The following is a 17991-nucleotide window of genomic DNA, read 5'->3' as shown; positions in this document are numbered from 1 at the left end:
CCTGCTGACATGTGCATGCTTAATGTTAGCATTTATAAGCAGAAAATCCATTTAATTTTTCCTTTGATAACAGCTGAATATACCTGTTGCACTAAAATTGTATGGTGGGGTTCTGGGATTGGCCCAACTGTTGTCCAGGGGGCAGCTGACTGTTGGTTTCAGTCCCAGGATTACATTGGGGTCTCAAACTGGCTCCAGTGCAGTGTCAGGGCTGACACTGACAATCAACTGACTGGGCCACACCAGCTTCCAACAAAGTCTCAAAGTCAGGGATTTCCCACTTACTGAGACATATCCATGGAGATTCCGGGGGTGATCTTGGTAAGAAGCGAATCCCAACTTTCCCTGCTTACCAAGACATGCCTGAGATCCCAAGGGTGCATCTTGATAAGCAGGGAAAGCTGGGCAGGCACTTTTGGGGCTTGAAGGGCCCAATCCTGTACAGGAAGTCCTGGGGTGCATGGGATCAGGGCCCTCAAGCCCCTGGAGCTCCTGCCTGGGGTGGCTACAGAATGCAGGCTGACACCTTCCCACCATTAACAGGCATCTGCCAGTCCATAGTGGCACAAATTGATACTACCTTAATTGCAGCCACAATTTGTAGCTCAGCAAGGGTTATGGACCTCTGGCACAAAAACAATGAAAAGCGACATCTGTTTCCATCCTTGTAAGTCATTCCTTTTCATTGCTCAGGTGAAAATATGCATTGTGAAGTTGTGAGATATATTTTATTTCTTTCAGCATGACTCATGAAAAAGGCTGCTTGTTATGCGAGACCCTCTATAATAGACACGTATCAATTTCATATCAATAAATATGAACTTATATTTAACACATAATATTTATTGTTTTGTTCTTGTGTAGGACTGTAAACTGCATCCCACTGGAGGGCCTGATGGCAATATGTTGGGCCTACTCTTGGTGGGGTAGCTCCTATAAAATACTAAAATGTTGTAACCTCTAGAGTAAGACGAGTATAGGGCACCTCAAAACCCTAGTCCCCACTGCCTTGTGAGTACCCATTGCTTGAAGAAAAGCTAAGGGACATCACCCTGGCAGAAATACAGCCTTAGTAAGGCATTAGGCAGTCAGTAGCAATTCTTATCTGTTGCTCTCTGGCAGAAGTTGAAACCATTGAGGCACTGAACATCTGGATTCAGTCTGGCCTTTGGATTTTATGGTAGGTCTTGTACAGCCTCCACTTCTCCATACTCTTGCCTAGGTGTACACTTCAAAGGTCTTGGTGTGATGGCTGTAGGATTCTGTACAAGTGGATTCATCAGGCCTCTGATTAGAGCTCTTAAGTGAACACCACAATCTAGAGGATCAACTGTTGCCTACTATATTTATTGTTTATTAGCACATTATATTTTTATCTACCCCTGAATTCTTTCCACACAGGAAAGGTGAAAATGACATTCTTTCCTTTTCATAAGTCTTAGTCTCCCAGTAATCAGCTTCTTTCCTTCTGCTTATTGTGTGTCTTCTGCTTCTAAGAATTTGTCTCACTCCCCAAACTCCCCCTGCTGTTTTTTGCTATAGTGTGACTGGCTCCCTGTGATCAGAGACCTGAAGAAGAATGCCTTACATTTGAAAGCTCTTCCAACTTGATGTCTTATCCTTGGTCATGATCTTTATGAAGTTGTGGGTGATGCGCCAGGTATCAGAGGGCTGACCTAGTGGAAAAGGGCCAATATAGTCCTCCTCTTTAAAAAAATGAGAAGGACCTATGGAACTACAGACCAGTACTACCAGACCAGTAACTTTGGGAAGTTACTGAAGTATATCCTAAGGAAAGCCATTTGAAAGCATGTGGAGGAGGAAAGGCTGATCACAAGCAGCTAGAGTGGATTTTTGAAAAGCAAGTTATCAAACAAACCTGATCTCCTTCTCTGACAAATTAACTACTTGGGCGGATGAAGGGAATGCTGTGGATATAATGTATCTGGACTTCAGCAAGGCTTTGACAAGGTCTTGTGGGGCCTTCTTATAAACAAATTGGAGAAATGTGGGCTAGACAAAACTCGTCCCTCACAGTCAAGGATGATGGTCTTCTGTAATTGTCTTATGGGTGGGTTTGAAAATGGCTGACAAGGCCAATCCAGGATTGACAGGTTCTATTACAACTTCGGCTTGTGTTTCTGTGTGGGGTGGATGGCTCTAGATTCCTGATTTGGTTCACGGTATGCTGTTTCTTCCACTCCTGCTTTCCCATCTCCTGTTGTCATCATGAGGTTTCAAAGTACTAAGATCCTTGCAGCAGACTTTTTCTCCATTTGGGGTGGTCCTGGGAGATGGCTTTTCATGAGTTGATGCTGATGTTGATGTTGCATTTTTCCAAGTTGGTCTTGAGGATGTCCTTGAAGCACTTTCTCTGTCCTCCTCTTGAGCATATGTCCTGACTGAGCTGGGAGAGTAAAACTTGTTTCTGGAGGCTCTATTCAGACATCCAAATGACATCACTGGCTTAGTGAAGTTGATGTCAAATGATTTTTGCCTTGATGCTTGTAGTATTTGCTTACAAGAAGACACTAACGGTGCATTTGTCTTTCCACTGGATTCAAAGGATCTTCCATAGGTATCACTGATGGAACTTCTCCAGCAACTTGAGGTGTCTTCTGTATGTTGTCCACATCTCAGCTCCATACAGTAAGGAAGGGATCATGACTGATTGATAAAACACAAGCTTGATAAAACATGAGCTGATATGGCAACCTTCAAACACCCATTTCCTTAATCACCTGAGAGCTGCTCTTGCACGTTTGAGGTGATCTTGGATTTCATTGTCAATGTCAGCCTTCTGCAATAGATGGCTTCTGAGGTATGGGACATACTCAACGTTCTCCAGAGTCTCACTGTAAATCTGAATTACCAGAGCTGGGGATTGCTCATTAAGAGCTTGTTGATGGAGGAGCTTAGTCTTCTGAATGTTAAGCAGGAGCCCTATTGGGTAAAGACATTGATGATTGTCTGAAGGTCTGCTTCAGACAAAAATATTAGAAGGTGAATTAATAACTGGCTCAGTAGCCACAAGCAAAGGGCAATTATTCATGGATCATTGTCAAAATAGAAGGAGGTTTCAAGTGGAGTCCCACAGGGATCTGTCCTGGGACCAGTGCTGTTCAAAATGTTTATTAATGACTTGGATTCTGGCATAGAAATCTGCTTGTGCAAGTTTACATATGACATAACACTGGGAAGAACTGTGAACACATTGAGGGATGTTAGCACAATTCAAAAGAATCTTGACACATTGGAAAGCTGGGTTAGAACTATCAGGATGAAGTTGAATGCTGACAAGTGCAAGGTGCCACACCTCAGGAAGAATATTAAAAAACATAAGTAGAAAATGTGGGACACCTGGCTGGATGGCGTCACTATAGAAAAGGATTTGGGATTGTTGATGTATCACAGGCTCAATATGGATCTGAAGTGTGATGCAGCTGTACAAAAGGTGAATGTGGCTTTGGGATGCACGAATTCATGGTGCTCAAGAGAGTTCCCAGAAGACTGGAAGAGGGCCAAATTTGTGCCCATCTTCAAGAAGGGGAGGAGAGAGGATGCAGGGAACTACAGGCTGATCAGCCTGACCTCAATCCCAGGAAAAATCCTCAAAAAAATTCTCAAGGAGTTCATATGTGATAAGCTAGTATAAAGCAAAATTCTGAATGACAGCCAGCATGGCTTTGTCATGGGTAGGTCATGTCTGACTAATCTCATTGTCTTCTATGACCAGGTTATTCACTACCTGGATAAGGGAGATGAGGTTCACATCACTTACTTGGACTTTAGGAAGACCTTTGACTTGGTGAAGAGCAGGCCATATGAGGAAAGGCTGACCAATATGAGACTGTTCAGCCTAGAAAAAAGACGACTTTGGGAGTGGGGGGTTGGTGGTAGTTGACAAATATATAAGGGGTGAGCATCAGGGGCTAGGCAAACAACTACTCACCAAAGTGCCCCAGGGGAAAACCAGGAGCAACAGTCATAACCTCCTAGAAGAAGGTTTCAAACTGGATATAAGGAAAAACTTCTTCATGGTTCATGTGACCAGACTCTGGAATAGATTTCCAGTGGGGGTGGTGCAGGCATCTACCCTGGAGATCTTCAAAAGGAGACTGAATGCACACCTTCCTGGGGTTATTTGACCCCAGCAGTCTTTCCTGCCCAGAGCAGGAGGGCTGGACACGATGATCTCATGAGGTCCCCTCCAGCCCTAAACCTCTGTGAATCTGTGAATCTGTGAGTTCAGCTTGTGGAGAAGGCGCTTAACAGGACATGACAGAAGTCTTCAAATACTTGAAGGGCTGCCATAAAGAAGAGCACCTTTTCTCTCTTGCTGCAGAGAGGAGGTGGTTAACCAATGGCTTGAAGGTACAGCAAAATACATTCAGATTGGGTATTCATCAAAAATTCTTCACTGTGAGAATAGTGAAGCAGTGGAATAGACTGCCTATGGAAACTGTGGACTTGCCATCACTGGAGATGTTCAAGAAGAGGCTGGGCAGCCACTACTTAGGGATGATTTGAATGTAGCCATGCTTATGTTCTACTATGGGTATTTCCCATGCTTCTGGTTTTTGGTGGTTTCCTCTGTCCCTGTTTTCTGTTACATGTGTCCAGGTGTTTTTAAAGTCTACCTCACAGACATTAGATATTGGGTATAGCCAAGGCTGAGGATTTTGACTGGGGTGTGCCAATGCTCCTGTTGAACAGAAACCAGAGGTTCCTAGCTAGAGGCTCTTGCCCCTCTGCTCAGGGTCAGACCAATCACCATATTTGGGGTCAGCAAGGAATTTTACCATGTGGCCACATTGATATAAACTGTAGGGATTTATGCCTTCCTCTGTGGTGTGGTCCTCTACCTGGGATCTTTTGAGTATATCTTGACAACCTTTTGTAGAAGCAGAACCTTGGCTGTCATGGTTCCCCTGCTTTACTTGTGGCAGGTTAGGGTTTTATGTCTGCGTTGTGTCAGGGTTGATGGTAATTTTACATAGAGTTTAAATTATGAATTGTATAGGATGGCTTGGATAGGGATGATCCTGTCTCAGGCTGCAGTTGGATTGGTGACCTCTGGAGGTCCCTCCAAGCCCTACTTCTCTATAATTCTATTATTTTATCCCAACTACATAGTAGGTCCAATAAAAGATACTTTCCTAAGAAATCCTTGCCCCTTGCATTTCTTGGAAAATGTATACATGTATATAATGTTAATATATTTTATATATGTATATGTATATATATATATATATATATATAATGTGTGTGTGTGTACATGCACACATGTGTTACTTCAAGTGATTTAAACATTCTGGGTCTAGTTTTTCATTCTGTTGTAGTTACTTAGCATTGATGCAACTCCATGGATTTCATTAACATGGATTTCTTTTTCTGGGCTTTTATTTTATGTCTATGTTAGGATAATGTCAGTGTTGCTTCTTTGCAGGAGGTGTGAGTGACTGGAAGAGCCTCTTCAGTGAAGAGCAGAACCAGGAAATGGACAAAATATTTGAAGAATGCTTAGCACAAACCAAACTTGGTGCAAAGATAAAGTACAATGTTTGGTGTAAAGTGTGAGAAGTAAAACAGGACTGGTGAAGCAAGAGCTTCCTACTGTCCTCTCAGATCAATTGCATCATATACTTGAGAAAAATAAAATGATGCAAAAGTTTCTGAATTTATAATGATTGCAATTTTCAGCAACAGACCTTCATATATGATTTTCACTTTAAGTCGAGACATCTGGCACATTTAGACTTCATCCTTTCACTGAGTGTTATAAGCCATCATATCCAGATAAACACAACAATACTGCTTTAGTAGCTATCACTTGGAAGAAACTGTCATCTTGCCCTAGCTCTCTAAATGTTATCAGTCTTCTGGATTGTGTAAGAGCATTTAGTGTAAAGATATTTTTACCCCAAATGTTTCAAGCTGGACATCTTCACAAAACTTAAATCAAACTTATTTTATGATCCACCTCTTTGAGCACATCAATGAAATTATTTCCATAGATCTTAGCAGAAGTTGTATCAAAATATAATATGCATTGCTCAAAAAGAGGAATAGAGAGTAGTTACTAAAACAGAGCACAATATTCTCTTAAGGCTCTTTATCCTGCTGAAAACAGAATCTTCTTCTGAACCTTTCTGGTTTTGGGGTTTTCTTGCGATTTTACAGCCAGATTTTCTGGAGACAGAACTATTAAGTGAGTAAAACTCAACTAAGTCAGAGAAATTACACCCACAAAGAATCTGGCTTATAATCATGAAAGACATAACCTTGATTTTCCTATTTTTCCTGGTCTAAATTAGCAATAGATATACTGATATCAAGTGAGTTAAACCAGTGTAAAAATTATGCGAATTAGATCAGAATCAGGCCTAGTCCTCTTTTCTTTGTATGTCATTCTTAGTTATTCTTTTTGTTATTCTTCTAGCTATAATACAATTAAACTACTCCCTTGTAACATCTTCCACCTGGTTTCAGGGATGCTGCATGATTTTGCATGCCTATTTGAGGTCAAGCCTTGGTTGTTACAATGAATATGAATAAAACCAGTGCATGAGTCAAGCAAGCAAGTTGCATCCATAACATTTCTCCTGAGTTAAATTTTTAATGCTACCTTTGAGCCATATAGCATCTCTTTGCACTATATCTATGTGACAGCACTGAACATACATAATCCCAGCATTGCAGATTAACATATCCCTTCCAGTTCAGGGGTGCAACAGCTTAGAAGGACTTTCCCTGTTAGGGACTGGTCCTGTTTGCTCTTCTCCAGGGTGAAGCCCAGTAATGGAACTGAAAGTAGGCACCTTTTCTCTCTTGTGATTTCTGTAACACACCCCTGGATGCCTCCCATGCAGTATAGAAGAAGAAGCATCTGGTTTGAATGCAGAGGGCATGGAACTTGGCTGTTAGGAATGAAAAAAGAGCCAAGTCCTTTGAATTTCTTCCAGACTATGTAAACACCCTCTCCCACAAGCCAAGGTGCATTTGGAAAAGTTCCCATCTGCAAAGTAAATTCTGAAAGCTAACAATCTATTACTAACAGTTTGAGACAAACCTCCCTTCTCAGAAACTGGATTAAAATTTACTGAGAAATATTGTATTCCTAAAAACATTCAATTCATGAAGAAAGAAATTTAGGATAAGCTTTTCTTTCAAGAAGTATATCAGAAAGTTTTCTCTGTGCAACTCTTTTTCTCCTTAAAGCAAAACCTCCCAGAGAGCTGGAGGTGTAACACTGTATACTGAGGTGCCTGGAGCAGCTGCAACAGACAGGGGCAACAAGCAACCTGCAGCTTTCCATTTTAATTTTGATTTTACCAAGGTTATTCAAGGAGTAAGGTGTAGATACAAACACTAGGCTTTTTTTTGCATTTAAAGTGTTTTATTGCCATGACTTAACTGAAGTGCATGGCTTTGCAGCACTTTAAAAATGAGTACAGTGCTTTAAATTAACCCCTGTCAAATGAGGTATTAAATTTGAAGCTGCTGTGCTGGCATCAGCACTGGGAGTGGGGACTCTGCCCTGCTGCCACTTGCCAGCCAGGGGTGGGAGTGGGGGGTGAGCACTGTTGTGGCTTGTGAGCTGGGGCAGACGCTACCACTGCTTGCCAGCAGGGGTTTGTGGGGGGTGCAGGATGTGGATGCAGCAGTGCTGGGACGGGGGCTATGCCCAGCTGCTACTTGCCCCCTTCCGCCTGAAGCGAGCTGTCGCTGCATCCCAACCCCAACCCCCACCCCAGCTGGGCAAGCGGCAGCAGGGCAGAGCCCCTGCTCTAAGCGCTGCTGCCCCCTGAGCGTGGCGGTGTACCCCCTGCAAAAAAGGCATTGCTGACACTGTTGGTGGCATCTGCAGGTGGTCGCCAATCCCTGGTTGGTGCTCGCCACCCCTCCTACCACCGACAGTGCTGGTGGCATCTACGGGAGCTCCATGCTTACTGCCAGCAGGGTCCTGCTGCCGGGCTCCTGCTGCTGCCAGCACAGCCATGCCCCCCCAGCTGCCAGGGGCATGCACTGTTCATGCCATGCCCACCCCAGCTGGGCAGCTTTTCCCAGCCCCAATCCCACCCTCCCCCACACCCCTTCCATCCCCTCTCCCCCACCCCCAACAGACTTACCAGCTGTAGGCAGCTGTCAGCTACCTATTTAGTCTATGGCCAAATCTCTGAAACAGCGCTGAATCGGTGCCAAATTTTTCAGATCTGATTCAGCTGAATTGAATCAGGACAGTGACCCGACTCTTCGAATTGAATCACTGTCCTCTGACTTGGCCAAATCCAAATCCAAATCCAAATCCAAAGAGAATATTTGCCACTTTGCACAGGTCTCATAGATACTTTTTTATCACTATGGCCGTGTAAAGAGGGCTTAAAAATGTACATACACTAAATTAACACCCACTTTAAAGTCCATTATATTGCCAAACTGGTGTCCAGGGAGTTTAGGGGATCTATGAATTTGCAGATATTATTCTCTTGCCATAAATAAATCCCAGGCAAATTAAAGAAACGTTAACCTTTTAGACTGAATACTCCTGTGTTATGTAAGACACAGGTGATACAATTATTAACAGGACTAAGCATTCCTTTCTTGAGGGGCAATGTTCAAACATAAATTATGCAATACATGCAATTAATGCCAGAAGGACCTTTGTTTGCTGATGCTTAGCCCATGTGTTCAGTGAAGGTTCTGAAGCTGATCTAGAGCCTTTATTTTTTTGTTAGTATGGGAACTAGCTGGAGGAGTGAGAGGGAACCACATAACTCTTCAAATTTATATACTAATAGCAAAAACTATTTATTGCCTCCAAACTTACAAGTGTTTGAACTAAATATATGAGCTAAAGCTTCTTTCTATGTATCCATAAACTACTGGTAAATCTGATTCTTCAAATAAGCCTTGCTCTCCAAGCCTGTAAATATTACACTATTCATCATTTTCAGATGGTCTTATCCACATTTGTAACAGTGAACTGCACAATTTTGAAGATTTGGTAACTGAGTTTTAGTTATTCAGTGTCAACTTCAAAGCATTCATCTGTATATATGCATGCATAAGCACAAGTGTGTGTCGACCTAACCTAAAATGCACTCACAGGCCATGTCCAGATAATCACTGACATGCAATATGTGGCACTGCAGACACATTTGTAGTGCCACACACTATACATGCAAGCATTTGGTCCACACATGCAGGCATTCCTTGCAGCAGGGGGGGTGAGGGGGTGGGATTTGACCCTGGGAGATCCCAAGGTCAAAAAAAGCCACACAAAACAAACAAACAAACAAACAAAAAAAGCAAAGCAACACACATGGTGGCATTGTGACTCACCCAAAACCAGAGCCTGGCCAGCTGGAGCTATACTCCAGCTCCCAGCCAGGCTCCCAGCTGCAAGAGTACCATGGCTGCAACTCCCTGATGCACCCAGGACCCCAGGTAAGGCTTCTGGAGCCAGCACAGTTGCTGGATCCAGCCTCTCCTACCATACCCGGGGCAGCCTGCTGCATACCAGACTGCACATGGCATGGGTGTTCCCTGGGGACAAATAGCAGTGGCACAAGGTGTTTTGCTGCTACTTGTCTCTGTGGAAACAAACATCCACGCTTATCTGGATGTGGCCACAGAGGCATCTTTGGGGAACATCTAAGCAAAGGAACCAAAGACTAAATAGACAGGGAGAGAACTGCTGTCTCCCAGACATTGGTGTCTGTTCTAAAAAGCAGGGTTGAGACACATAGTCTAGGCAGTATGAGACATGTGCACTGCTGCTTACTGCCTGGGCTGTAGTTTTCATATCTATGAAAAAGAGTTCAGATTCCAAATCTAACAATTAGTCACCTTTCCTCAACAACACATTTAATTAAAAAAAAAATCTTTGTGTTCTTTAGACAAAATTATCCTGGTCTCACCAAACTTCAGAAAAATTAAGCATATGTGTATAATGAAATTGGGGTTGTTATGTAGATGCTTTGCATTGGGAGTTAATTCAACCTATTGAATTAATTAGTGGAGTCAGCTTCACATGGGGTAATTACAATACATATAGACACTTTATTTCTGTGAGAAAGTAGCTAAATCTATATGAATTTGATACATTTTTACACAAAGCAAGCAAGTCTCAGTGAAGTTAATTAAGTTTCCAGTATGGGCAAGTTTGCCATTGACTTCGTAAAGAGCAGGCTGAGGCCATCTATCTATCTATCTAGATACATGTTTAGAGAGAATGAACAGATCAAATACTGGCTCTTGGAAATGGCTGAATGTGATGTTTGTGACTACTAGCTGTATGGAATGTTTTTTATGTTTAAAAGTAAATCAACAGCATCCAATAAAGCAAGGGATATTGTAAGACTCACTGTATTCGGTGCTGTTGATTCATATCAGTGTGAATCCATAAGAGAAGGGGTATGTGTCTCCCCCCAACTAGTATTTTAGGTCCTGAACCTTAAATATGACTAATTTTCTGTATATTTATTATATATAATCTGCATTTCATTATAGGATTAAATGTTAGCATATGCTCTTGAGAGCCTCTCAGAGGAAAGGTATCTTTTTAATAGGCAGACAAGGTTCTTTGGGTAAATCTGATATATTTTATTAGACCAACTCAAATAGTTGGAAAAACTCTTCTTAGCAAGCTTTTGGGTATAAATACCCTTCATCAGGCTGAGGAAGCATCTGCAGTTGGTTTGTGCTCTTCCTGGATGGAATGAATATTAACAAAGCCAAAAGCTGGTATGCATGCAAGAAAGTCAGTGAATATGTAAATTGAGGAGTCAGTGGATGAGAGAGAGGTTGGCGGAGGGAAGGAAGGGGAATGAATGTAGCTGGTAAATAGTGGAGAGGTACCTGGGGAGTCAGATGTCAGGCAGGTTATAATGTGTCATAAATCCGATGCCTATATTTAGTCCATTATTTTTTGTATCCAGGAGGTTGATGAAGTGAAGTTCATAGGTTCATTTGTGAAAACTGTTTTGTAAATTCCCTTTGAGGATTAGAACTGAGAGATTGGAGAGAGAGTGGTTTTCTTGTAAGAAGTGTGCCCCCACAGGTAATTGTCTTTAATAGATTTTTAGTGTTCTTGTCTTTAATAATGATCTTGTCTTTAATAGATTTCTGGTGTGCATTCATTCTGGTGCGCAGTCGTTATTTGGTCTCTCCTATGTATTTTCCATCAGGGTGCTAAGCTGTGCAGGAAACATTTTTTTTAAGAGTTGACTTCTAAGCAGTCACCAGCAGCTGACTGCTTAGTAGCCCGCAGCATACTCATAATGTCCCTAGGATGATAGATTATCAGTCCATCCAACATGTCATAGATTCATAGACATTAGGGCTGGAAGGGACCTCGGAAGATCTTTGAGTCCAGCCCCCTGCCCCAGAGGCAGGAAGTCAGCAGGGGTCATAGGATCCCAGAAAGATAAACATTCAGATGTCTCTTGAAGGTGTTCAAAGTAGGTGCTTGAACCACCTCTGTTGGCAGTCTATTCCAAACCTTGGGGGCTTGGACAGTAAAGAAGTTCTGCCTTATGTACAGCCTGAAACAGCCATGGAGGAGTTTGTGACCATTCCATCTTGTCATTCCTTGGGGTGTTCTGGTGAACAGAAATTCCCCCAGATCCTGGTGAACACCCATGATAAACTTATAGGTGGTCACCAGATCACCCCTGAGCCTGTGCTTTTCCAGGCTGAAGAGTCCCATAGCTCTCAGCCTCTCTTCATTCATTCTGGTGCGCAGTTGTTATTTGGTCTCTCCTATGTATTTTCCATCAGGGTGCTGAGCTGTGCAGGAAACATTTTTTTTAAAGAGTTGACTTCTAAGCGGTCACCAGCAGCTGACTGCTTAGTAGCAGTCACTAGGGGGGACCAGAAGGGTTTGGGGGAGACCTCGTTTCCCCTAGCGCCCCCCAGGATAACAAGGAATAACAGCCACAAGTTGTTGGAGAGTAGGTTTAGATTAGACATCCATAGGAACTACTTCACACTTAGGGTGGCTAGGATCTGGAACCAACTTCCAAGGGAAGTGGTGCTGGCTCCTACCCTGGGGGTCTTTAAGAAGCGGCTTCATGCCTACCTGGCTGGGGCCATTTGAGCCCAGTTTTTTTCCTGCCCAGGCAGGGGGTCGGACCTGAAGATCTATAAGGTCTCTTCCGACCCTACTTTTGAAGGCTCACGTTCATCTTGTGGTCAATCATGACCCCCAAGTCCCTTTCATCCGTAGTGCTAGCCAGCATAGCACTACTGAGCTTATAAGCATGCTGTGGGTTTTTCTTCCCAAGGTGGAAAACCTTGCATTTTTCAGTGTTAAACACCATCAGGTTCTCATCTGCCCATTTCCTGAGCTTGTCAAGGTCAGCTTGGATCACCCTCCTGTCCTCAGGTGTGGATGCTTTACCCCAAAGTTTGGTGTCATCAGCGAACTTGGCCAGTCCGCTTCTGACGCCAATGTCCACATCACTAATGAAGATGTTGAATTATATAGGCCCAAGGACAGAGCCTTGAGGGACCCCGCTGGTCACAGCACACCACAAGGATTGACTTCCGTCAACTACCACCCTCTGGGTCCGACCACAGAGCCAATTCCCCAGCCAGTGGATCATGGTGAAGTCGAGGCCGCAGTTGGCCAGTTTTGCTAAAAGGTGATAATGGGATTCCAGACTGAAGGCTTTTTTGAAGTCAAGATATATGACATCAATCTATTCCCCCTTGTCCAGGTGATAGGTCACCTGGTCATAAAAGGAAATGAGATTCGTAAAGCAAGACCTACCTGCAACTAACCCATGCTGGCTATCCCTCAGGATTTTGCCATCAACCAGTCTGTTGAGAATGGTCTCTTTGATAATCTTTTCTAGGATCTTCCTTGGGATAGAGGTCAGGCTGATGAGCCTGTAGTTTGCTGGATCCATTTTCCTCCCTTTCTTGAAGATAGGCACCACACTGACCTTCTTCCAATCATCGGGCACTTCACCAATGCACCAAGAGTTCTCAAAGATCCGTGCCAGGGGCTCAGCTATGATGCTTGCCAGCTCCTTGAGTAATCTGGGGTATAAACTGTCAGGGCTGGCTGACTTGAAGGTATCCAGCCTCTCAAGGTGTTCCTTCACAAGGTCAGCATTGATGGAGGTTAAGGAATCTCCCTCACCCAGGTCTTCCCATCCTGTAATGGGCAGGGACATCCCGTGGGACTGGTGAAAGACTGACGCAAAATACCCATTTAACAAGTTGCTTTTTCCTGGGCATCGGTTGTCAACTGTCCCATCTGGTTTAGCAGGGTCCAATGTTGCCCTTGCTTTTCCTCTGGCTCTCACATATCTAAAAAAGGACTTTTTATTGTTCTTGATACTTGTAGCCAGTTGGAGTTCCATCGCAGCCTTGGCTTTTCTGGTTCACTCTCTGCAGGTTCGGACCAGTGCAGAATATTTCTCCTTGGAGGTGGATCCCGTTCTCCATCCTTTGTAGGCTTTTCTTTTCAGATGCAGGAGGTCTGCTAGTTCCCTGGAGAGCCAAGGGGGCTGCTGTGCTCTTTTGCTGCCTTTCCTCTGAGATAAAATAGACTTTGCTTGTGCATCCAGGATCACTCCCTTGTGGAGCAACCATTCTTCCTGAACTCCCCTCTCCTTTGGGTCGTGGTCCCTTAGGGCCTCACTAACAAGCTTCCTGAGCTTGTCAAAGTCAGCTTTTCTGAAATCAAGGACTTCTGTATTGCTGACTGACTTGCCAGCTTTACAGTGGATGGTGAAGGTGATCAGGTCATGGTCACTGTCACTCAGCTTCCCTTCAATCATTAGGTCACTGATAAGGTCGTCCCCCATTGTCAGTACCAGGTCGAGCAGTGCTTTGTCTCTCATCGGCCCACAGACTTCTTGCTTCAGAAAGAGCTCATCCACAAACATGAGAAAGCTTTGCGACCATTCGGATTTGGCTGAGTGCTCTTCCCAGGAGATGTCCGGGTAATTGAAGTCTCCCATGACAACCATGGTCTGGGATCATGCAGCCTCAGCCAATTCCCTGGTGAACTCCTGGTCAAGCTCTTGATCCTGGGTTGGAGGTCTGTAGTAGATTCCCACCATTGTGTCCCCTGTGCCATGTTCCCCACAGATTTTAACCCAGAGGGTCTCTAGACATCCACCCTGGGTGCCAGTGTTGGCTTGCAGGGATACATAGCTTTCCTTGACAGAGAGAGCTACAATCCTGCCCCTTTTATCCACTCGATCTCTCCTGTACAAAGTATAACCATCTATACCTGTGGTCCAGTCATGGGTGGAGTCGCACCAGGTCTCCATTATCCCTATGACATCGTAATTGTTTGTGTTGAGCAGGAGGACAAGTTCCTCCTGTTTATTCTCCAAGCTCCTGGCATTTGTGTACAGGCAGGCAAGTATTCCTTTGGGGGCCCTTGCCATGCCCACAGATCTTTCCAGGGCTAGAGCAGGGGTGGGTTCCCTCAAGTGCCTTGGCCTGCTGGCTTTGCAAGGGTTGCTCAGTGGGCCAGCAGTAGCGGTAGTCCCCCCATCTCCTGGCGGGCTTAGTTTAAAGCCTGGTGGAGCAGGTCAGCCAGTCTGGTGGAAAAGAGCCTCCTCCCTAGTGAAGAGAGGTGGAGGCCATCCGTTCCCAGCAGCTCGCTGCCTCTCTCACCAAAGAGTGGACTGTGATCATGGAAGCCGAAGCCTTCCCGATGACACCAGCACCGCAGTCTTTGGTTCACTACCTCAATCCTCCTCTCCCTCCTCAGCCTGTAGCCTGAGGCTGGGAGGATTGAAGAGAACACCACCTGCACCCCCAACCCTTTAAGCCTCACTCCCAAATCCCTGTAGCACTTCATGACCCGGCTGGGAGTGCTCTGAACCATGTCATTTGTGCCCACATGGATAAGAAGCATAGGGTAGTGGTCAGTGGGCCAGAGAAGCTCAGGGATCTTGTCCGCAATGTCTCATATACGGGCTCCCGGGAAGCAGCAGACTGCCCAGGATAAGGGATTGGAGAGGCAGATTGCCCCCTTAGCTCCCCTCAGGATGGAGTCTCCCATGACAAACACTTTGCGTTTTGTCTTAGGGAGAACGGGAGCAGTAGCTACAGCTGAGCCTGTGTTGCTTGTGGGAGCTGGCAGCTTAGCAGGCTCTGCTGGGCCTGCAAGAGGTTCATACCTGTTGCAAAGCTCCAGTAGTGCAGGGACCTTGGTGTGGCAGGCCTTGGGGCCCTTGACCACCTTGGTCCAACCCCTTGGCTGGACAGAACGGGAGGTCCCTGAGTTCTCCCTTGTCCTGGGGGGTGGCCATGGTCTACCCTCCACCTCCAGGGGAGAAGCAGTAGGAGTCTATCTCCCATTCACCATCCCTTATGGCACACAGTCTCTGGACTGTGGCCTGGAGCTCCTCCAGCTGGCGTGCCAGAGACCCCAAAAGGGAGCAGACCTCACAAGGGGAGATGGACATGCTCCCAGACCCCAGAAAAAGTGACAGGAAGCCCCTATAGCCAAGAGCCAGGGTCTCTGTCTGCATGGAGCCCGGAACCATGGGCTCCGTCTGGGTATAGGCCTCTGAGGTGCCAGAGTGGGGGGCCGCAGACCCTGAGAGAACCCTCAGGTTGTGGCATGTGCCCATCCACATGGTGCCACTGGGAGGCTGGCTACGGCTGGGACTGCCTTCTTAGGGTGCACAGGCAGGGCCTTGGGCCCTCCCGCTCACCCTCCTACGCAAACTCCATGCTAACTCATGTGCTGGGCAGACAATCATGCCTGTTTGTGCAGCCTGTTTGTGAGGCTCTGATCACATGGCTCCCTGGGGGCTGGGTGAAGTAGGAGCCAGGGTTGGTGAGACCCTCCTTGGTGAATCAGCCGCCTTCCCGCAGCTGAGCTGGACTAGTCCCCTCCTAACACAGGCCCCGCTTACGTCTGGCTATGCTGGAGGTTGGCGGGGGCGCTCCATGGCTGTTGGGGGTCACTGGGGTGCTTTGGGGTTCAGGAGCATGACGGGCTTTCACTTTCACCCATGCATCTTGCGCCGTTCCCTAAGCCCAACTGAGGGATGTCAATCAAGAATGGGTGAGGTTAGAGAGAGCCAAACATCGAACTAAAAAGAGTTAAATTAAGGACAGCACCCATAGAAATGGTGTAGTACATTGCTATGATGCCCAAAGAGAATCTAAGGGAGACCTGCACACTCTCCCTTCACTTCATATATCGGTCTAAACCAGGGGTGGGCAAAATGTGGCCCGCGGGCTGGATGTGGTCCACCAGGGCATTCTATCCAGCCCACAGGGCCCCTAAAAATTTTAGAAAATTAATATTTATCTGCCTCTGGCTGCCTGTCATGCAGCCCTCAATGGCTCGCCAAAACTCAGTAAGCAGCCCTTCACCTGAAATAATTGCCCGCCCTTGGTCTAAACTAACAGGGACCATTATGTTCCACTACTCTGACCTCCTAGCCATAACCCAGTCCATAGAACCAAGCCCTAGTAGTTATTATATCAAGGCTACAAGTCTTTCTGAGCTATAGACAGATATCCAAACCTTTATTTAAACTTTTGCTCCTGGGAGGTAAAAAATGGCCTAAACTAGAAAAAAAAAAAGTGAAATGTTACTGACAGATCAGGGACCTTCCTTTCTATTATTTTCTTAGTTTACTTGGGGAGCAGGAGATGGGCTATGTGATCCCCTCCAGACACTGGATCTGACTATATGTCCATCTTTGCTTCCAGGTGTGCTGAAAATTAAGATGAATTAAGTTCCAAATGCTTTTCATGTAAAGAGTTCCTCTTAGCTAATAGAAAATAAAGTGTAGAAAAGATTGCAGGAAAAAAATATCGTTTTTCGAGTAAAAATGGAAAAGCTGGAAAATATTTCTCTTTCTCCTTTTCCTTCTCCATTTGTGTTTGATGGAAGAAGAAACAGTCTAGATAAATTTTGTTGCCTCACAAAAATGCTTTTGCAAAAATATTTTGTTTCACCAGCACAGTTATCCAGTATGAAATTGAAACTTCTGGAGAGTCTGTGATTTCAGGCTTCCCTGGAAAGTCTTGAAGTCCTGCATGTATTTCTGTCCCTGACTTGAAATCTTAGAAACTTGTCCCAAGCAAGCACTTATGAGCAGAAAACTGTCAAGGCAATTACACATTGATGTTGTGCCTCTGTGTCTTTGTTTTAGCTTCCATGCCCTGGTTTGAAAACCATCTTTGTAGTGTCACTAACAAGGGTGGTCCTAGGTTTTTTGAGAGACTGTGCACCTGGCATGAAGAACAGGAAGTGGAGATTATGTGCAGTTTCCACAGAAGGTGTAGTAGTTGCATATTTCCTGAGGTAGCTCCTTGACTCCTGATAGACAATGAAACCATGGATGTGGGAGCCTTGTTTGCATGTTGACTAGGAAGCTGGATATGCTGATGTCATGTGTGTAAAGAGGGTTCCAAAGTCTAAGGACGTGCAGCTTAGAAATAGACATGATATAGAGACCCTCAAAGGCTAGAGTTCTTAATTCAGAGGTCAGCCTGGCACAAGATGTCAACTGAATGCAAGTGTTAGACAATTCCTCTTTCTGTCCCCGAGAAGGAAGAATTAAAAAAAAAAAAAAAAAAAAAATGAATAGTTAATTTTTATATGATATTTTGTATACAATATAAAGATTTTTATTCAAGTGTTACCACATGCCTGCACCCTCAGATTATTTCAAAACACTTTTACCTTGATCTCTTTTTGCTTCTGAATGCCTTAGGTTTGAGAATGTCACCTCTTCTGTTGTACTACTCTGAGCAGTGAAAACTTAGCAATGAATCAAATAGCAAAGCACTTTCAGATCTTTCAAAATTAAACATGTGATGTAAGTACAGGTTTCCATGTCTCTGTGTGTTGTGCAGTCTTTTACAGTAATGGCCAATTTGTACAGAATGAATGGGTAATACCCCTTAATCAGAATGGTAGATAGAGTTGTGTAAGGCCCATCTCGAAGAGGCCTCTGGGAAGAGGCCAAACTGGCAGCCCGGGGGGGG

General features: G+C 44.8%; 1 protein-coding gene across 4 annotated transcripts in view; it reads left to right on the top strand.

The window, feature by feature from the left end:
* The window catches only part of LOC102370036 (sulfotransferase 6B1-like), a 45329-nt gene that overhangs the window by 10469 nt on the left and 16869 nt on the right, over positions 1-17991 (top strand). Inside the window, exon 7 of one of the 4 annotated variants that reach the window (XM_025194973.1) lies at positions 5450-6924. The exons of 2 other annotated variants lie outside the window; for them this stretch is intronic. In XM_025194973.1, the coding sequence (XP_025050758.1) occupies positions 5450-5580 (131 nt within the window). In that variant the 3' untranslated portion in view covers positions 5581-6924. Of the gene's footprint in view, positions 1-741; positions 834-5449; positions 6925-17991 lie in introns of those variants that run through there. One more of the 4 variants, XM_025194993.1, reaches the window with a different exon arrangement.

The sequence above is a fragment of the Alligator sinensis genome, unplaced genomic scaffold (genome assembly GCF_000455745.1).
Source record: "Alligator sinensis unplaced genomic scaffold, ASM45574v1 scaffold448_1, whole genome shotgun sequence".
NCBI lineage: Eukaryota > Metazoa > Chordata > Crocodylia > Alligatoridae > Alligator > Alligator sinensis.
Note: the sequence above shows the minus strand (reverse complement) of the source record. Positions and strands in the feature narration are given on the sequence as shown.